The following is a 19,200-nucleotide window of genomic DNA, read 5'->3' as shown; positions in this document are numbered from 1 at the left end:
GAGGCCACATCTTGGCAGCTTCGTTCTGTATGAAATCTACATCTCCACTCCATCGTAGTTGCTCGCCTACCTCTGGGCAAATGATCAGGTAGAAACGCTCTGCTGTGGAGATGCCCCCCGCTGCCCCGCCCGGCCGGCCTTCCTGCTTCCTCTTTTGCTACCACATCGTTTCTGTCGCAAAAGCGTCTTGCTACTTGTTGTGCTTTGTGCTTTGTGCTAGTACCTACTTCCGTTGGCTCCGCTGTGTGCACCGGCTTCCACACCGGCCGCCCAGCTGTGGTCCGCATTCTGCTTCCGTCGCCCTGCGTCCACCACACATGTCTACCCTGTGTTTTGGTATTAGTTTTCCCGGCGTTTTAGTTTTACTCTGCATACTCTACGTGCTCACCCCACCTGGTGTGATCGCATCCTGACCATGTGGTGCTGCTGCTGTTCCTCTGTCAGCACGTCGTCTGCCCTCCTGCCGGCATCATTGCCTCCGTTTCGCTCTTTCTTCGCTCTTCGCTGCCGCTCTGGCCACATTCGCGTCAGGCAGGCAGTCTGTGTGGAGGTTACATTGTTTGCAAGAGGGTACCGACCCGGTCTGATAAAGGTGGCAGGCCCCATGTCCTTTGGGAGAGTGGCCGAGTTCAGTCGTAGTTTTACTTTTTGCTTCGTGCAACGGCAGCCACGCTGTTACCCGGTCTTCTACATAATTGGTGAAAAATCATTTATCGCCTCTTTCTCGATAAGGCTATTTTGTATACGGGTATCTTTTTTTTTTGCGATAAAGATTTTCGTAGTTATCGCGAGATTCGTCCCGGTTTAGTTCATCCCCAATTTTTTTTTTATTAGGGGCCTCGTAAGCCAGACAGATGATCTCTGATATAAGTTTCTCACGTAGCCTGATTTTTACGGCTCGGTAGATCATACCGTGGTCTGCCATGAACTATTCTGTTCCTCTAGTAGTATCCTGTCGGAAATTCCTGCCTGCGTTAGAGTCGCGTCAACAGTTATCCGGTAGATTTCCCGACATTGTCGCAAACACAAAGAAAAGAATAAGAGACGAAATGAAATTTTCCAAATTTCATGGCCGAAGTTCGTTTCACAGAAAAGACCCGTGCGATATTGGAAGAGTACGAACGCTGCAAAGGCGGATTCCAGCCTCTTCCAATAGCTCTGACCAAGGCCCACAATGCTACCTTATGGGATGTGGAAGGAAACAGATACATTGACTTTCTCTCGTTCTTTGCCGTCGCCAACATGGGCCATGCCCATCCTAAGATCGTGGAAGCCGCGTGCACAGCAACTCGTGATTGCCCGATGGCTAACACGGCATTTGTCAACCCAAGCTACGCAAGGCTCGCTTCCAAGATCAAAGAAATCTTAGGATACGATAGTATCGTGTGCATGTGTACCGGAGCCGACAGCACTGATACAGCAACAAAAATTGCCCGTAAGTGGGGCTACAAGGTCAAGGGGATTCCTAGTGGCAAAGCCGTCGTGCTGACAGCGTCGGCGTGCTACCATGGCATCACTATATCGACACACTCAATGTCGTCTGCTCCGGAAGACGTATTCGGTCCCTACGTCCCTCTCGTGGGTCCTGTCTCGCCATCTGGCGTACTGGTCGAATATGGAGACATACAGAGTCTCAAGAATGCACTGGAAAAAGATCATGAGACGATTGCAGCGTTCATGGTGGAACCAATCCAGGGTTCTGCCGGAATTGTTGATCCGCCAGAAGGATACCTAAAACAGGCCTACGATCTTTGCAAGCAGTACAGTGTGCTTTTCATTGCAGACGAGGTGCAGACAGGACTTGGCAGAACAGGAGAACTATTACACAGCTGGCGCTCTGGGGTGAAACCGGACCTGGTGTGTCTTGGCAAGGCTTTGGCCGGCGGCGTGGCGCCGCTATCTGCTGTGTGCGGCAATAACGACGTGATGGACGTCATCGAGGGTGGTGACATTGGGTCCACGATGGCCGCAAACCCACCTGCCACGGCAGCAGCAGTTGCAGCATTGGAAGTATTAGTGGAGGAACGGATTGCTGAGCAGTCCAAAAAAAAAGGAAAGCTGCTCCGAGAACTGCTGAAAGCCGAGAATCTGGCTCAAATATCTGGTTTCTCCGGTGCAGGGATGCTGTGCGCTGCGATCTTGAACCCAGAATACGTGACTTCGCGGTTCAACAGTATACGGCTGCGGCGTCTGTGTGCCAAGAGAGGGCTGATGGTTAGCAGTGCCTCGGGCGGCACTCGAGTCCGGATCTGCCCGCCGCCAACAATCGAGGAAAATCTTCTTGCCGAGGGTGTCAAGATTTTTGCTCAATGTGTGCGTGACTTAGAATCTCTAGACGATCCTATTCTATAAATGTGAATCTCAAATTTAATCGATTAGTTTTTTTCAGCTACTTTTCATGCCCGCAAAATTTACTTTGGCAGACGGCAGCGAGATCCCCGCTGTGGGGCTTGGTACTTGGCAGCTGGAGGGGGATAGAGGCCAGGAGGCTATGGTCCACGCACTCAAAAGTGGCTACCGCATGTTAGACTGTGCGTTCTCGTATGGTAATCAGGCTTTGGTCGCGAAAGCGATCGAGCAATCCGGCGTGGCACGCGAGGACCTGTTCATCGTGGACAAGCTTGCAAACACTTGGCATTCTGCTGCTGAGGAGTGTCTAGACAGAACGCTTGCTGCGCTAAAGACAGACACCCTGGACCTCTGGCTGATGCACTGGCCCTCGCCGTTAAACCATCATGGTAACCACCCAAAATGCCCCACGTTGCCCGATGGCACTGTGGACTACGAAAAAGAGTGGAACTACGTGAAAACATGGGAAACGATGATTGAGATTCAAAAACGACGCCCTGAGGTCAAGCGGTTGGGAGTTGCCAACTTTGGTATCAAGGAGCTCGAAGCTATCAGCATGACAGGCGTGCTGCCGCTAGTCAACCAGGTCGAGCTACACCCTTCGTGCAACCAGGAAAACCTGCATAGGTACTGTCTACAGAAAGGAATTCAACTCGTCGCCTACAGTCCTTTGGGCTCAACAGGGTCTGCACTGCTCCACGACCCCGGTCTCAAGACCATTGCAGAAAAAAATAACGTGACGGTTGCACAGTGTCTTCTGAGCTGGGGCGTAGCAAAGGGATGGCCAGTCATCCCGCGCTCGTCGTCACCAGAACGACTGGACCAGAACTTGGAGATTCAGCAGTTGTCATCAGCGGACGTAGACGAGATTTCCAGAATAGGCAAGGCGTCGCCAAAACGGTATGTCACTGCTCCGTGGCACACCTTTGAAGAAATCGTTTAGCGAAAAATCTGCTTCGAATGTCGCAAATGGGACACTATAAATATATCGACATAAATCATTGCCGGCATGTCCTGTACCTGCTGCACAGAGCCGCCAAGATCGGCAAGTAATCTACCTAGTCATCCTTTCTATGTTCACACATCTACGGTGTTTGACTCCCTCACCTGCCAGTTTCTGACCGATGTCTCGTTCAAAGTGGACGCAACTACTGGTTTGATAACTCAAGTTCTACGCGCAGAGAATAATCTGCAAGTTTCCGCTTCCGACATTGACCTCAGAGGCAAGATCGTCATGCCTGGGTTCGTGGACGCACACACTCATATTTTTCTTCACTCGTACGACGAAGCCGACAACGCTAAGCAGAAGCGGGACGAGAGCTTTGTGGAGAGGGTTATTCGGGCCACCAACCACTGCAGAACAGCGCTCATGGCCGGGTATACCACTTACAGAGACCTAGGATCGGAGGGAATGCAGGAGGCGGACGCAAATTTTAGAGACGCCGTCAATAGAGGCATTGCCGTCGGTCCACGGCTGTTTGTCGCGACAAAGGTCCTGGCGTCGGTTGCCGGCGTCAAGACGCATACAGAGAACACAATTGGCGGTACACGGCTGCCAGTGACCAGTGAAGAGTGCGATGGCGAGGATGAAATTAGAAAAGCCGTGAGACGGCGTATTGGGCTTGGCTGTGACGTGATCAAATTCTTTGCGGACTACCGCAAGCGTATCATGCGTTATCCGCCGGCCGTGCCGCACCCATACGTGTCGTCAGTGTTGTTTCCACCGGAGAATCCCAACCCGGATGTAGTCCTCTACACGCAGAAGGAGATGAACGTTATTTGCGAAGAGGCACGAAACGCTAATTGTCCAGTGGCAGCGCACTGTGCAACTAACAGAGCAGCGAAGATGGCTGCTAGGGCCGGTGCAGACACGATTGAGCACGGGTTCTGGTGCGACACAGACACTCTTGAAGTGCTCAAGGCAAACGGGTGCATCTTAGTGCCGACTCTGACCATTGCAGAACGGCTGTATGGACCACGCTTTGCAGGTCTACTTGCCAAGACACATCAGGCCTGGAAAATGGGCTTGATTCAGGCGTGCGGTGGCGACACAGGAACCTTCAACCACGGAGAAAACGTGCGAGAGGCAGAGCTTTTTTTAGAAGCAGGCATCCCGCTCGAAGACACTTTGAGGTCACTGACGTATCACGGCTGGTTGGCTTGTGGTGGCGATCTGTGCGGGAGAAAATTTGGCTGGCTGGCAGAGGGCACTGCCGCCGACATGGTGGCTCTTGAAAAGGACCCCCGGGAGGACGTCACAGCCCTCCGGCATGTGTCCTTTGTGATGAAAGATGGCCGTGTGTACAAGAAAGATGGAAAGCAAACATTTAATTAACTCATATACCTATCACGCCAAGTAATTTTCGACAAAAACACCAATTTTGGATGTCTTCTTTTTCTCGGTAGCTCGCAGCTCTTCGATTTCGTCCCACTTTTTGGCGTAGCTAAAATTCATGTCTTCTGGTTTCACCAGTGTGGTTTTGTATCTGAGCTTGTAATATAGCCAGCAGACTCCGAAAAGAGGAACACAGAGGTATGTCAGGAAAAAGTTCTCTGCTCTAGCAGAAGCCGACATCGAGCTTCCTCCAAGAGGATACAACCCAATGTAAAACTGTCCTATAAATAGGACGATGATGATGAATGTGGCGCTGTACGTGGTCCATGGGAAGAATTTGTCGTAAAGTGGGAGCGTCTTATAGTCGATGCCCTGTGCTTTGAGACCAGCTCTGAAGCGATAATGTGACCAATAAATGGACAGCCAGGTGAAGTATCCATTTAGGGCACACAGCGAGTTGAACCAGTTGTACACCTGCTGTCCGGTTTTTGAACAGTTCAAGAATGCCAAGGCAAGACCAATCACAAACACAACCACAAGAGACAGAACGGGCCTACCCTTGGAGTCTTTTTTGCCAAACACCGGGTGGATGACCTTTAAGTCTGCACAAGCAACAAGGGATCTAGAGCCAATGTACACGGAGGAATTTCCACAAGAAATGACAGACAATAGAATGAGTGCATTCAAAATATCAGGAAGGACTTTCACTCCACCTCTTTTCATGGCAATGATGTATGGAGAAGCAAGGGAACCACTAGCATTGTTGAGAGTTTCATCATTGTATGGCACATTCATTGTGATAAGCCAGGCGTTGCCGACAAAAAATACACAAAGCCTCCAAAATATCGGCTTGGTGCATCTGGGAATAAACGTTCTTGGATTTTTCACCTCGCCTGCAACGATGGCGATGTGTTCACCTCCACCAAAAGCAAATCCAGACTGCGAAAAGGCCAGCACTACTCCTTGAATTCCATTTCTTATCCAGCCAGGGTTCTTCCAAAATTTATACCCAATTGGTCCAGTATTTGGTAATCCTCCACAGGTTCCGATAAACATAAAGAGGGTGATACCTGCCATGGCTATGATCTTGATGAATGATTGGACGTACTCAATGTATCCGTAAGCTCTGATTGGCCAAACATTTCCAGCAATGTAGACTGCAGCAAACATACAAATGTATTCCGCAGTTGTCACTCTACCATTCGTATCCCAGTAGCGAAGAATGCTGATACCAGCAGTAAGCTCTGCTGCCAGAACAATCATCCAGTTAAAAGCAAAGTTAATTCCTTGGGCAAAGCAGATTGCTTTGTCCAGATACATGTCAATTTGATTGATGAAGCCACCGTGGATAGGCTGATAAGCTGTCATTTCTCCCGTTTGAATGAACATAACATAAACAATGTATGCGTTGATCGTATAAGCAAAAACAATACCAAAAGGACCACCTTGTCTCAGAGCTGAGCCCATACCGACCCAGAAACCAGTACCGATACCAGCACCAAAAGTGATCATGAGGACTTGACGACCTGTAATCTGTCTCTTGTAACCAGAATTGTCCACAGACTCTTCTAGCTTTCTGATTGTTTGAACCAGAGGCTCAAAATCCTCCACACTGGTAACCTCGTCAACCACTGCTGATGAATTTACCTTAGATTCAGACATTATATTATCCACTGAGTCATCGAAGTTGGAAATTTATATGTTTTTTCTTCGTATCAAGTTTCGATAATGCAGGTTTTTTCGCGATAAAAAATAAGATCGCATCGGATATTTGTTTCTTTGCAGTTTTCCAGAGGTAGATTCGCGTGATCCGTGATTTTGCAGCGCAAATCTGGGGAAGAGAGTGCGCAAATCTTTTACATACTCACTGATAAGGAACCTTCTATAGTTAGGGCACTACTTTATGGCTATGACAGGCCAGTGGAACTGAAAAGATGTGTAAGTATATTGTCTACACCCATCCCTAGAGGTTTTGGTATTTTTGCACGATCTTCTCGGCCATGTCTATAAGGCCACCTGCGATAATGTCAGCCTTACCAAAGATCTCCTCACAAGGATATTTTTCGTACACGTCAGTCCAAGCCGTATGGAACCCAGCCTTTTTAGCGGCACAACAGTCCCACATATGCGCTGCAGCAAACCACGCGTCCTTTCCTTTTCCTGGAATTTTTTCAAGCATGTACTTGTAGACCTCTGGTGCTGGTTTTCCAATCTTCAAGCTGTCGCATGAGACGATATTTTCCTCTGGCATTTCTATTGAGGAATTCTCGAAGTATCCCTTGACTCTTTCCTTATCTCCATCTGTTAGACACCATATAGTGAAACCATTGTCTCTCAAAAGTTTCCACATTGCTGGCAACTCTGGTCGAGCCTTGAGCTTTAGCCATTCAGCGCAGAGGTACTCTAAATCTTCCTCTGTAGCAAACTTCTTCGGATCAGGAACACCAGCATGATGCAGAGTTCTGAAAAATGTAGCCTTGAGGATTTTCTTTGTAGGCTGATATTCTCCAATTTGAGAGAGGTAAGAAAAGTCTCTTTCACAGGCCGTACCCCAAGCATCAAAAAGAAGATCTGTGTTGATATTATACTGAAGAAGTTTCTTACCCAGTCTGCGTTCAATGGCATTTAGCATCACGTCGTACCCAATACAGGTACCTATTATATCGAAAACAACGTCTGGCATGGTGATTCTCGATATCAATGAAAGAATTCAACTCAAGACTTTTTTTGGAACCTAAAACTTTTGAGCTCCGTTCTGAGGATGACGGGCGTTCGGTGAAACTAAACCGTATTAGTATCAATACCGCCGAATTGAGAGAAAATAGCGGAGAAGTTGTCGATTACACTTGGTTCAGCGTTCCCGAAATTTTCAAGAGGCTTATCGGCTTTCGGTCGATAAGAGCTTCTAAATTAGGAAATCGATTTTTTCGAGCGGGCAGATCGCACTTTGATAAGTAATTAGTTACACGGGTATTGTGATGTAAGAAATAGATTTCCACACATATATTAGAGCTTAGTCTGATACTTGTAATATCCTGTCTCCTGGAGGATATTGTTTCTAGCCTTTTTCAAACGATCTTCGGTCAGCATAAACGATTGGGGCAAGCCTGTACTCTCGACTCCCACTCCGCCTAAGATCATTTCCGATATGGCTTTAGCTGACAAAAATACCCGTGGCATACCGTGTCCATGGAAGCCTGCCAGAATGTACTTATTCTTCTGATGTGGGATTTCTCCAACCCACGGAAGAGCATCAACAGAGTAACCTAAAATTCCTGTCCATAAATAGTCCACTTCCGTCTTAGTTCCCTTCCAACTGCTAAAATTTTCCTGCATAAAAGTCTCGTACCATCCTCTTATATCTGCGTTGAAAAGACTGGCATCATCGACATTCTTATACCAAGAATCCTTGTCTTTAAGATAGAATGGTTTAGCTCCACCAACAATGATAGAACCATCGGCCCTATTGATCAAGTATTCGTGCTCAGAGAAGTCTCGGCATATACCATAGGTATTGTTCAAATATGGAGTATACTCGTTGTCTGCAGTGAATTTGATATGAGAACATGTTCCCTTAACAGGAACAATCTTGTCGTCAAATTCAGGAGCTATAGCTGATGTGTAAGCATTTGTTGCCAGGATAACTTTGTTTGCCTTAACATTGCCTCTTTTCGTTTTTATCAAATAAGAACCATCTTCAAGAGTCTCTATGTTTTCAACACATGTATTTGTTTGCAAGTTGAGCCCCTTATCTAAGCAAAATTTAAGCAAGCCTTTCACAAACTTGTATGGCCATAAATGTCCCGCAGTGAAAGTTAGTGCAAGTGGTGACTTCGGAAACTGAGAAACCACTCTTGCATTGTCCCCTTCAAGAACTTGAATGTCGTCCAATACATTGGAATACGGATTCTTTCTCAGAGCCTCCACTGCTTTGATACATCCATCCACTGCACCCTCAGTAAGATGGACATTGCATGCTCTTGTGATAACCAGATCACAATCAATTTGGAGATCCTCAACCACGTTCTTAACTGCGGATATATGCTTGTGCTCAAAGTTACCAATCTCTGCAGCACCTTTTTGTCCATAAAGTCTCTCGAACTTCAGATATTCGCGGTAGTAGTCAGGTTTCAGATGTCCTCCATTTCTTCCTGTTGCTCCTGAACATACTGTTCTAGCTTCTAGCATTAAAACATCTAAAGGATGAGTTTGACACTGTTTGTAAAGCCAGTATGCGGATGCAGCCCCAGCGTACCCTGCACCAACAATAAGCACATCTGTTTCTGTAGGGAGCTCATCGGTTGTGCGAGTGTGAATAAATTCATCGTTCTCTGAATGCCAAAATGAAGCTGTTGGATTTGAAACCGGGAAAGGTTTTGAAGTGAACATTATCGTAGGTAATGTTTATAGAAAGAACATAAAGCAGAAATCTTTGTATAATCAAGGTTCAATGCACGCAGTAAAGTTTTTTGAAAGATACATTTTCCCTGACACGAATAAGTACTGGGCCGCACCGAAAGCGAAGACATTGAAAATAATGCGGGTAACGATCGGTCGCTTGCTTTTTCTTGAATAAACTGTAAGCGGAAAGCTATTTGTTACTATTAATACGCTGTACAGGGTATATATTTAGAGGTGAGGTGAAGATCAAAACGAAACAAAACCGTACTTCTGGTATGCATCCCAAACTTTATCTTGTCCATCGAGTATTGGACTAGACTTTTTCGTTTACTATGGAGGGAGCTATTGACCTCTAAACTCTTTACCTCATCCTGAAGTCAGATCTTTCCTATAGAAATCTGATTCAGCGGCTTTTCCGAACAAAAAGTACTTTCTTATCGGGAAAATAAATCCATGTAAAGCTGAACGAACAACCGTTCAATAATTCTCCACCACAACTCCCATTACTCAAGTATCTTGAAACCCAGCAGTAGCTATCTAGTAACGGAAGCTTAAGCTCATTTCCAGCTAGATGGTTGTCAGTTATTTCATATGTAATAAGCTCTGATAAACTGTATATCTCTTTTGCGACTACTTTAAGTCTCGCATCGCGATCTGAACAATAAAGTGTTTTCTTAGCATCTGCGAAGCGAAATACCCAGTTTGGCAAACAATCTGTATCGGCTTGATATTGAGCTTTAATGAACTGTTTGCGTCAGAAGCATGTTTTGTTTCGGTCAGAAGCCAATTTGATGAACCTTACATATATCCATCGCAGAAGATAGTGAGCATTTTCCAAAAGGCTTCGAGTAATTTCGCGAGCAGATAAAGCTACACCTTTAGATCTGGTTCAAGATAAAGCTTTGCACCATCAGAATATTCTTGTCATGTCACATCTTGCTGGTCTATGTGACAATGCGTTGCTGTTGAGCTCAGTAATAGCTCTGGGTGCTTTGTTGCTGTGGTTTTACGTATATACCGTCAAGCCAACAACACGATTTATACAAGGGCTTCCATATCTTCCCAACCCAAGCCTACTTCTTGGAAATCTGAAGCAGCTAGGGAATGACCATCCCACAAACCTACAAGAACTCTCTCTCAAATATGGAATGCCTGTGTTTCAGTGTCTATTCGGAAACCAAAGAATTATTTTCATCAACTCATACTCAGCAGCAATGGACTGGTTTGTAAAAAATCAAACATGTCTTATAGACAGACCTCTGTTCTACACCTTTCACAGGTTGGTTTCGACATCACAAGGACTGACAATAGGAACCTCACCTTGGAATGATACATGCAAGAAGAGACGACTTAATGTGCAAAGATATATGACTACACCTGCGATTCAAGAAAGGGCAAGCTTATATGATGTGGAATCATATTCATTATTGCGCGATCTCTATCAAGATACGTCGAATGGAAGGTCGGCTTATCCTTACACTTATACTCAAAGACTTGCTCTCAACTTCACCACTATGCTCTGCTATGCCACAAGATTTGACAATATAAGAACCAAACTCCTAAAGGAGATCCTAGAAATTGTGAAGACTATATCCTCTTTCCGGTCTACAAACAAGAACTTGCAAGATTATGTTCCGATTATAAGACTTTTGCCCGAAAATCCCAGAAGCAAACTTGCGGTTGAGTGCAGTAGGATTAGAGACGAGTGGCTTCAAAAGCTTACTCAGCAGGCACTCAATCATCGAGACGATCGTGTGAGTATTGTTGGAGACTTTGCTAAGTCTGACGGGGAAGGGAGATTAAATCTGGATGATATCAAATGCATATGTGTCGGCTTGGTCTCTGGTGGCTTCGAGACTCTTGGTTCAACAGGAGCTCTGATATTTGCTCAACTCGCCACCGAAAAAGGAAAGAAGTGGCAAGAAAGAATCTACGCTGATTGCATTGAGCACTATGGCTCCGTAGAGGTGGCATGGCAGCATGTGGTACTTGAACAAAAGAGTGAGTTTGCAGTGTCCTTCATCCGCGAGCTTCTGAGAATGTACGCCGTCATCCCTTTGATTCCAGCTAGAAAAACTGCAAAGTCTTTTGAATGGAACGGGGCTCTCATTCCTGAGGGTACAACAGTGATCTTGAATGCACAAGCTGCGAATCACGATAGAGACCATTTTGGAGAGACGGTAGATGATTTCGTTCCTGAAAGATTCCTCTATGAATCGGATGTGAACCATTCTCCATACCATTTCACATTTGGTGCGGGATCAAGGGCATGTACGGCAGTCAATCTTTCAATTAGAATACTCTATGTCATTTTGACACGAAGCTGCATGCTTTTTGAAATTGAAAAAGATGCGTCGCGTTCGCCAGTGAATGACTATATCGGGTATGCAGCGGACAGATCAGCACAAACATACTGGCCTAAAGATTTTGGTATATATCTGAGACCAAGAGATCTCGGTACAATGGAGAGATGTTTCCAGAAATCCAAAGAGGCTTGTGCTGAGCTATTGTCGTATTCATATGAAAACGATGAGGTTGCTGAAAAGTATGATAATGATTTATAGGGATATATGATCATTATTTGGAGCAGACACTACATGAGAGAGTCTTAGGATGGCCAAAACTTAAGCCTTGTGTGTTACCGCTACAGGAGTATTTCCCAAACAATTCCAGTGCTCTTGATGATTGAAGCGCGGGGTCCATTTCCACTTTGTTTTTAGATGATATTCGCTCCTGTAAATGTACTCCCAAGCATAGCCAGATGTTTGCCAGAGATTTAGAAAGTCTGGGATACCAATCCTAGAGGCCGTTTGTGTAAAACGACTCGAGTAGTTCTGGATTCCTAGTGGATCCCCTCGCAGTCGAAATAAAAAAAAATCTGATAAATAATTGTGTTATCTAATCTGTATCCAAAAGTAAATTTGAAAAACAAGGTATAAATATCTGCATGATTTATAATCGTCCCCAGCTTTTCAAGAGTGTACTACGAAACATATAAGGAGACAACACATGGATGAAATTGCTGACGCGGCAGAGCTACGCAAAGTCTTTGACGATGGTCACGCTAGGAGCTCCACTAGATGCTTCAGATGCAAGACCAAGAGACTAAAATGTCGATACGAGTTTCCGACTTGCCACAACTGTGAAAAAGAGGGTCATGTATGCTTTGCTTGGATTAAAGGACTGAACAAGCCTGTTCCACGAAGTCTGGCATTGTATCTTGAAAACAGGGTTGCAGAGCTGGAAATCAAACTGGCAGAGTTATCTGTGAACCAGATTTTGGACAGGTCTGAAGAACAGGCTCTGACATTTTCCAAATACGTAGCAGCACCGTTCATTGACGCCTTTGAGCAGTCTGAATGCGACAGAGGAGTTGTCAACTTTCCGTTTCTTTACTTCCGTTCAAGCAGTTTACCGGCTCCCTTCGACTCGATGTTGGATAATTCGGAAAGAGGGAACATGAAACGATTTGTCGAGGAACATCCGCCGGTGGATCTTTATAGTATTCCCGCCGATGTCGTACAGATCTTGATGCATAACTATACCAACTATCATCAGCCACAATACCCTATCTTATCCAGATTGGAACTCAAACAAATAGAGTCAAGGGTCTTCGAGTCCCGAGGCTCAGCCAATTCGTACGATTACGCAGCAATTTCAATTGCTCTAGCAATTTCGGCGGCTACTCTGACGCACAAAGGGGAAAAGAAAAGCTTATCGTCCTCAAGCGTTCTCTTTTCCCAAGCCATCATTCAGCTCACGCATACAGTCTGGGAGAGCAAATTAAAAAAGCTCCAAATAACCTTACTGATTGCTCATTATGCTTTTGCAAACCCATACGCAGCTGATATTTGGTACACTGTTAGAGAATGCCTTAGACTCTGTCTTGACCTTGGCTTGCATAGGGAGGTGCAAATGGAAACAAGTACCATGAGAGACATAGATATCCGACGTAGGCTCTTTCTAGTCACTACGTCTATGGCTCGGCATTTGAGCTCAGTCCTGCGAATTGCGTTTCCAATCCCAGACAATCTCATTTCAGTAGAGAAACCGGCTACAGTGGACGATTCTTTCATCACAGAAAAGGGAATTGATCTCTCTGGTCCTCAAACAAAAGCTGCCGCTCTTCACTTTTATCAGTTCAGACTTTATGAGACGGAAGTTCATGAAGTCCTTTGGCTCAATAAGGAGCTTAATATTGATACCGAAGAGTGGCTAGATGAAATGGAAAGCAAAGTCGAAAAATGGTATTTGAAAGCAGAAGAGTTTGCCAAACTCAATCAACTAAGGTTCAGGCTTATTTGCAAAGCCTCTCTTCAAACTCGTCTACGTAGACGTTCCCCTCGAATCACAAACCCACCACGTCCGTCATATGTGAAACTGGTAAATTCCCTTGTTTTGCTGATAGATGAATACTTGAGGGACTCCAGGAGCGGTCAAGTTTTCTATCTTCTAATGGGAGTCTACTATATTGAGGAAGCTGCTGTGAATCTGGCAGATGTTATCTGGACGCAAGGTGACTGGATACTGGATTTTTTCACACCTGATTTTCTTGATTCTAAGTTCAAAGGATGTATTGACTTACTTCTTCGGTTTAGTGAACGTTGGCCCGACATTACTCGTGGGAAGATGATTCAGACCTTAACAGACATATATCTCAAGGCGTCCAAACGATTATTTGCAATTGCCAAAAATAGGTCAAATATTAAAGCTCTTCAAAAGGACGCAGAAGTGTCAGCCCAAATTGAGCAATTACTGTTTCCCCAGAATGACGTTCTAGCCCCTGAAGCAAGTTTGCAATTTTCAGAAAATAAAGCCAGCAGTGTTTTAGACTCTGGATCTATGCCAGGTCTTCTCTCAATCAGCAAGCAATCAAGCTGGACTGACAATTTCAATGTTGATGGGTTATTAAACCTAGAAGAGTATGTTGGCTTACAGGATTGGGTTTGATTCAGGTGGCAGATCCAGCTGCCTTGTATTCCTCAAATTTTGTGATCGAATTATCTAACAGACACTCATGCTTTCCAATGCAAATTCTGTGAACGAAAGGAGTGCTTGGGAACTCGGCCAGAAGGTCGAATATCTCACAAGTAGCTGCTTTCCAGTACTGATGGCATCAATGATTTTTCCCTGGAAAGGGGGATCTTTGAGTACCTCATGATGAAGCTTTGCGATGACCATTAAGCTTAGTAGAGATAGCGTGACGTTGGAGATTTCTATCCAAAAACACAACGGAGCAAATTTTTGGAATTTATGGCTTGCATTTTTGATGACCTCAATACAAGATTGCAGAACATTCAGGTAAAAGCTAGATCTTTCACACTGAGAGCAACTATGAGTGAGCAGCGAGCAAGCAGTAAGCCATTGAGTAGATTTAGATTTAGTCTCCAGCTGCTGCTCGATCAGTGTTTCAGCCCAGCAGACAGGGCATCCAGAGATTTTTCCATAAATCTCTTTGAATAAATCAATTCTGTTTGTCAGCTCGACAAAAATCATCCTGTTGTTACCATCATCGATTTCAAGACGAGCAATTTGATTTCTTGAAAAATAGATTGAGGGTGGTCTGCCCAGACATAGAGAGACACTCGTTTCTAGCTCGTAGAGCACTTTCAACAATCTAACCCGAGGAACTTGTTTGCACACTCTTCCGGGTATTGGACCTTCGTTACCGGTATTCGAGAACCTCAATTTTTCGGCTAAACCACAAGCCAAAGAAAGCGTCTTCCATACCGGCGATCCTGATTCAGGATCCAACATCTCATAGATAGCGTAGTACACTAGGGCGAGAAGAGTGTCACCATCAGAATCTCTCAGTTTCTCCTTCATGAGCTCTGCTACTTTTTGTTGAAGCATTATCTTGATGTAAGCAAAATCTACTCGTTTTCGCATAAGGTGAGCTGCAGAGATGAGAAATATTAGCAGCACAAACAGCTGCTCGTATGAAGGATAGTTCCTAATCATGACCTCAAAATGAAAGAAGCTCTCTGGAAGCAAGGGGAAAACAGGATAAATATTACTGAGATAGTTCTCAATGAGCAATCTGGACTGGTCATTGCCGATGATGGAGAAGTCAAATGGGACTTTTATCTGAGGAAATGATGTGTAATTGTCAATAGAGCTGAGAATATTTGTTTCCGAATTTAGGTTCAATACCTTTGACACCGAATGTACCATTGAGATCACAGACCCCGGCCCAAAATAGTAGGAATCCCTGTTAGCTTCTATAAAGCACCCTGAGCTTACGGAAGCTTCGGACAGCTCATGGGTTTCCTGTTGACTGCTTGTGCTGGAGTGTGCCAGATTCTTCCGTTGAATCTTGTTTTCATATTTAGCGATCTCGTGTTTCAGCTCCCTTATCTTATCATCCAAATTTTTTAGGTACCTTCTAGATACCGATGTTCCAAGTCCCTCGTCATAATACCGACATATGGTTCCCATCGACTCGCAGTTTTTGCAATTTGGCAGGTTAAAGTCGCATTTCTTTTTTCTCTTTTTGCACACACTGCAAGAAAGCATTGTGATCCGGTAAGGGAGCAGAGAAGATGACGGCAATAAACTCGTAACCTAGTAGCAGGAGTTAGGAGTCACTCGTTTGGGATACAAAAAATTTGGATTCGGCTAAGAGAGATAAGCGATAATGTCTCAAAAAAGAAAATTTTACTGTTTACGTTTGCGACACTACTTCGATCTGTATCGGATCGGTGGCGTTGGGGCAATGGCTTTTTATTGGCCACTTTGAGCACTTGAATGAAGCCAGTTACATTACCTAATGATTTCTCCAATTGCCAATATAAATGATGAGCTCACAGTTGACTTATATTCATATAAATTCATTTCCTCATCTTGGAACATTTTATGAAATATCACGCACCGTTTCCAAATAGACAAGTGATCTGTTGCAGCAAAGATGTCACAATTCACCATTCCACGGCTTTACGAAATAGCTGGCAGACAAGCAATCGTGACAGGAGGCGGATCGGGGCTGGGGCAAATGATCTGTCAGGGATTGGTAGCCAATAACGTTGACGTTGCGGTGGTTGATCTATTTCAAGAGCGTCTGGACGAGACCATTCACAAGTGTGAAAAGGTGAGATCCGAGACGGGCTCATCCAGCAAAGTCACATCTTTGTGTTATGATATAGGCGACGAGCTTTCCAATAAAGAGCTGGTAAGCATCATCAATGAAAACTACGAAAATGTGGATATTCTTATAAATTGTGCTGGAATTAGAAGGCAAAACCCAGTCACGTTTTCTCCAGGTGAATCCCTTGAGAGGCTTCAGGAGGCCACTGGCTCCATTGGGTGGAAAGATTTCCGCGACACCTTTGACGTGAACGTGTTTGGAATGTACTTTTTGACTGCTGGGCTAGTCAAAAAGCTAGGCGAGGCAGCACAGAAAGGCGATGGCAGAGGATGTGTCATCTGTTTTTCATCGCCGGCGTCTGTGCACAATAATCAGTTTGTTCCAGCCTATCAACTTTCAAAAGCTTCCATAGACCACATGGTGAGGATCATGGCTGCGGAGTTTGCTGATAAGTATATTAGGGTCAACGCTGTATCTCCAGGACTTTATGAGAGCAGAATGACTCCTATGGCATCAGATGACCCGACATCAAATATCAAGTACGTGGATCAAGTTCCAGCACGGAGAGCAGGTCTTCCAGAGGAGATGGTGGCTCTAATCATATTCATGTGCTCGAAGGGGGGTGCTTATCTTGACGGTCGAAACATAAGGATGGACGGAGGCAGATTATTGACATTAAAGGGTCATGTGTACAGTGATGAGTGAATTGATCTATTTTGATCCAATATATTCTAGGACTCTCCACAATGGTTACCTTTTGTACGTTTCTATGTGAAAGGTGTTACTTGATGGAACAAATAGAACTCAATGAGCTAAATAAATCATGCCCCCAAGTATAAGAAACGTGTTATATAGTGCTCACGATAGTCCTTTCGATAGTTAGCATTTAGTTGACACCAAACTGACCTTTTCTGCAGTCCTTCGGAAAGCTCCTCTGAAGCTCTCTTCAGGAACTTACGCTCTGCTCAATGGCTATGTAATATCAAGTACAAGGCCGTGCACAGGAAAAGCTTAATTATTATTTGGCCCACTGTGTGCTCCTACTACTATAAACCTCTGTTCCATATCCATATTGCAAGGCACCAATAGACTCATGAGCAAGTCATTTACAAGAACAAATAGTCGTAGAATTCGTGTTTAAAACACGATACACAAACTACACTGGGTTTTGACTTCCCGCCAATTCAGAAGCCAAAGAATTTGTATCTGTTATCTACTTCCGAGACTTGGTGCACGACATTTTTATATTTCTTATCATGAAGCGAAGAGGAGTCCGGCGGGCTTGCGATGCCTGCCATTTGCGAAAACAACGTTGCGACGGGCTGCAGCCGTGTTTCAGATGCTCCAAGAGTGACAAGATATGCTCCTACGGCGAGGAACATCTTCCGGGAGCCTCTGAAATCGTGAACCTGATGAGCACCGTGCTCTCGTCCCTGGGAACGATCGAGCAAAAAATTGACCTGCTAGGCGGTATTTCTGACATGCCAGCCACTGAACCCACTCCTGCCGTTCACCGTCCACCGGTCGCTATCCAAACCATTTCGCTTCGAGGAGCACCCATGTCAACGGTGCAAAGTGCATACTCGATGGCCGGCAATGGAATGTCCGAGAATAACAGCACTACACCCTCAGTTCGGTCACCGCTAACTCTTCTACATCAGCTCTATCGCACAGACCACTGGTGTTGCGACCCTGTGTCGCTGGGCATTTTGTCGTTGCAAGATGCTCAACAACTAGTCGATTTGTACTTTGAACAGATGCACAGTATGGCACCGCTTCTTACCAAAAGCATCCACTCAAACGCAGCCGAGCTGCGCGAGCGATCAACACTGCTTTTTCTCACTGTCTGCTGTGTGGGAGCACGGAGCCTTTTTCAGCAAGGTCAGAACATACATGACTTGGCTGCTTTGCTCGATTTTTCACTATCCCGAGTGGTTTTAGGACGAACAGATCGTATCACGCTCGAGCAGCTCGAATCCCTGCAAATATACGCCCATTGGATGCCACTGAGAGTGAATCAGAGCGCCAGTAGATACAACGAAGTTTCTGTATGGAACGTTATTGGACTAACTATCCGATGGGTCAAATTCATGGACCTGGAGGGCCATTTGCAAACAAAATTCACTGGCTCACTTGAAGACGTGCGAATTCTACGAATCATGTTCAACCTTGTTTCTCTTGACTACCAAACTCATCTGTCCACACAGCTGCCCACGACAATTGACCCCGTCCCGCTCGTGGCCCTCGCCCGAAAATTTTGCTCGACAGCGAGTGCAGAGACCAATGATCACAAGCTTCTGGGACTTTGTGAGCTCACTCTGGCTCTCAAGCACGCAACTGACCTAAAATACGTGAATTTCTTTCTGGACGAATGGGTAGCCGAGTGGACCAATTATCCCAAAGCGCAGCTCAGCATGTCTGAAATACCGTTTACGTCCATGCGTTGGTACCGTTTGAGCCTAAATAGTGCACCACTTGCAGGGCTTTGTGCAGGAATGCCGGTCCCGGAGAGCGAGGAACGAGCTGTGCTGGTGGCCTTGAAGCGGAGCGTCGAGGCGGCTCTTGACATGTTCGGCTTATTTCTCGAAACTCCCGGATGGGAAGAACCGAAAGTCAATCACGCGTTTCTTTCTCGCTTCCGCTGTGCCATCGACTCGTACTGGATGACACACGCGTTTGCGTTTATCTTGCTGTGCATTCTGTACGCTCGCGGAGCAGTGGACGAGACATTCTTCTGTCGCATACCGACGCAGAACCAAACCACTCCTCCGGCCCCCAACTCGCCCCTCTCCAACCTTCTCCACCTGGGTCTGCGCGTTTTTGATCTCGACTCCACTCATCCTGCTGCTCATATTGCTGCACTGGTCCACCAGGTCTACGATTCGCTGGAACTACTGGACGACTCGAAAAACTATGTTGAGGACGTGTTTCCAATTCCTCTTGATGAAGGGTTTGATCTTAACTTGTTTCTAGCTCGGCAGTGTGGTGACTACACGTAAGGGAACTGTTTGCGCCAATGTAGCGCAATTTC

General features: G+C 45.5%; 11 protein-coding genes across 11 annotated transcripts; 7 read left to right on the top strand and 4 right to left on the bottom strand.

The window, feature by feature from the left end:
- Positions 1-1,068: 1,068 nt before the first annotated feature.
- On the top strand, positions 1,069-2,352 carry KL911_001547 (uncharacterized protein; the record flags this gene model as incomplete). The annotated part of the gene is made up of 1 exon (XM_043196517.1): positions 1,069-2,352. The coding sequence occupies one exon, from the start codon at positions 1,069-1,071 to the stop codon at positions 2,350-2,352; it is 1,284 nt and encodes a 427-aa protein (XP_043056120.1).
- A 46-nt stretch (positions 2,353-2,398) lies between these two features.
- KL911_001546 (uncharacterized protein) lies at positions 2,399-3,292 on the top strand (the record flags this gene model as incomplete). The annotated part of the gene is made up of 1 exon (XM_043196516.1): positions 2,399-3,292. One exon carries the CDS (start codon positions 2,399-2,401, stop codon positions 3,290-3,292), a length of 894 nt encoding a protein of 297 aa, XP_043056119.1.
- A 66-nt stretch (positions 3,293-3,358) lies between these two features.
- On the top strand, positions 3,359-4,684 carry KL911_001545 (uncharacterized protein; the record flags this gene model as incomplete). Its single annotated transcript, XM_043196515.1, has 1 exon — positions 3,359-4,684. One exon carries the CDS (start codon positions 3,359-3,361, stop codon positions 4,682-4,684), a length of 1,326 nt encoding a protein of 441 aa, XP_043056118.1.
- A 12-nt stretch (positions 4,685-4,696) lies between these two features.
- On the bottom strand, positions 4,697-6,346 carry KL911_001544 (uncharacterized protein; the record flags this gene model as incomplete). The annotated part of the gene is made up of 1 exon (XM_043196514.1): positions 4,697-6,346. One exon carries the CDS (start codon positions 6,344-6,346, stop codon positions 4,697-4,699), a length of 1,650 nt encoding a protein of 549 aa, XP_043056117.1.
- A 301-nt stretch (positions 6,347-6,647) lies between these two features.
- KL911_001543 (uncharacterized protein) lies at positions 6,648-7,367 on the bottom strand (the record flags this gene model as incomplete). The annotated part of the gene is made up of 1 exon (XM_043196513.1): positions 6,648-7,367. The coding sequence occupies one exon, from the start codon at positions 7,365-7,367 to the stop codon at positions 6,648-6,650; it is 720 nt and encodes a 239-aa protein (XP_043056116.1).
- Positions 7,368-7,690: 323 nt separating this feature from the next.
- Positions 7,691-9,073, bottom strand: KL911_001542 (uncharacterized protein; the record flags this gene model as incomplete). Its single annotated transcript, XM_043196512.1, has 1 exon — positions 7,691-9,073. The coding sequence occupies one exon, from the start codon at positions 9,071-9,073 to the stop codon at positions 7,691-7,693; it is 1,383 nt and encodes a 460-aa protein (XP_043056115.1).
- Positions 9,074-10,011: 938 nt separating this feature from the next.
- On the top strand, positions 10,012-11,649 carry KL911_001541 (uncharacterized protein; the record flags this gene model as incomplete). The annotated part of the gene is made up of 1 exon (XM_043196511.1): positions 10,012-11,649. One exon carries the CDS (start codon positions 10,012-10,014, stop codon positions 11,647-11,649), a length of 1,638 nt encoding a protein of 545 aa, XP_043056114.1.
- A 445-nt stretch (positions 11,650-12,094) lies between these two features.
- Positions 12,095-14,035, top strand: KL911_001540 (uncharacterized protein; the record flags this gene model as incomplete). Its single annotated transcript, XM_043196510.1, has 1 exon — positions 12,095-14,035. One exon carries the CDS (start codon positions 12,095-12,097, stop codon positions 14,033-14,035), a length of 1,941 nt encoding a protein of 646 aa, XP_043056113.1.
- A 54-nt stretch (positions 14,036-14,089) lies between these two features.
- Positions 14,090-15,523, bottom strand: KL911_001539 (uncharacterized protein; the record flags this gene model as incomplete). The annotated part of the gene is made up of 1 exon (XM_043196508.1): positions 14,090-15,523. One exon carries the CDS (start codon positions 15,521-15,523, stop codon positions 14,090-14,092), a length of 1,434 nt encoding a protein of 477 aa, XP_043056112.1.
- A 469-nt stretch (positions 15,524-15,992) lies between these two features.
- On the top strand, positions 15,993-16,874 carry KL911_001538 (uncharacterized protein; the record flags this gene model as incomplete). The annotated part of the gene is made up of 1 exon (XM_043196507.1): positions 15,993-16,874. One exon carries the CDS (start codon positions 15,993-15,995, stop codon positions 16,872-16,874), a length of 882 nt encoding a protein of 293 aa, XP_043056111.1.
- A 551-nt stretch (positions 16,875-17,425) lies between these two features.
- Positions 17,426-19,168, top strand: KL911_001537 (uncharacterized protein; the record flags this gene model as incomplete). Its single annotated transcript, XM_043196506.1, has 1 exon — positions 17,426-19,168. The coding sequence occupies one exon, from the start codon at positions 17,426-17,428 to the stop codon at positions 19,166-19,168; it is 1,743 nt and encodes a 580-aa protein (XP_043056110.1).
- Positions 19,169-19,200: the final 32 nt, after the last annotated feature.

Source organism: Ogataea haglerorum, assembly GCF_019207285.1.
Source record: "Ogataea haglerorum isolate 81-453-3 chromosome Unknown 81-453-3_NODE_3_length_672639_cov_96.912891, whole genome shotgun sequence".
NCBI classification, from domain to species: domain Eukaryota; kingdom Fungi; phylum Ascomycota; class Pichiomycetes; order Pichiales; family Pichiaceae; genus Ogataea; species Ogataea haglerorum.
Note: the sequence above shows the minus strand (reverse complement) of the source record. Positions and strands in the feature narration are given on the sequence as shown.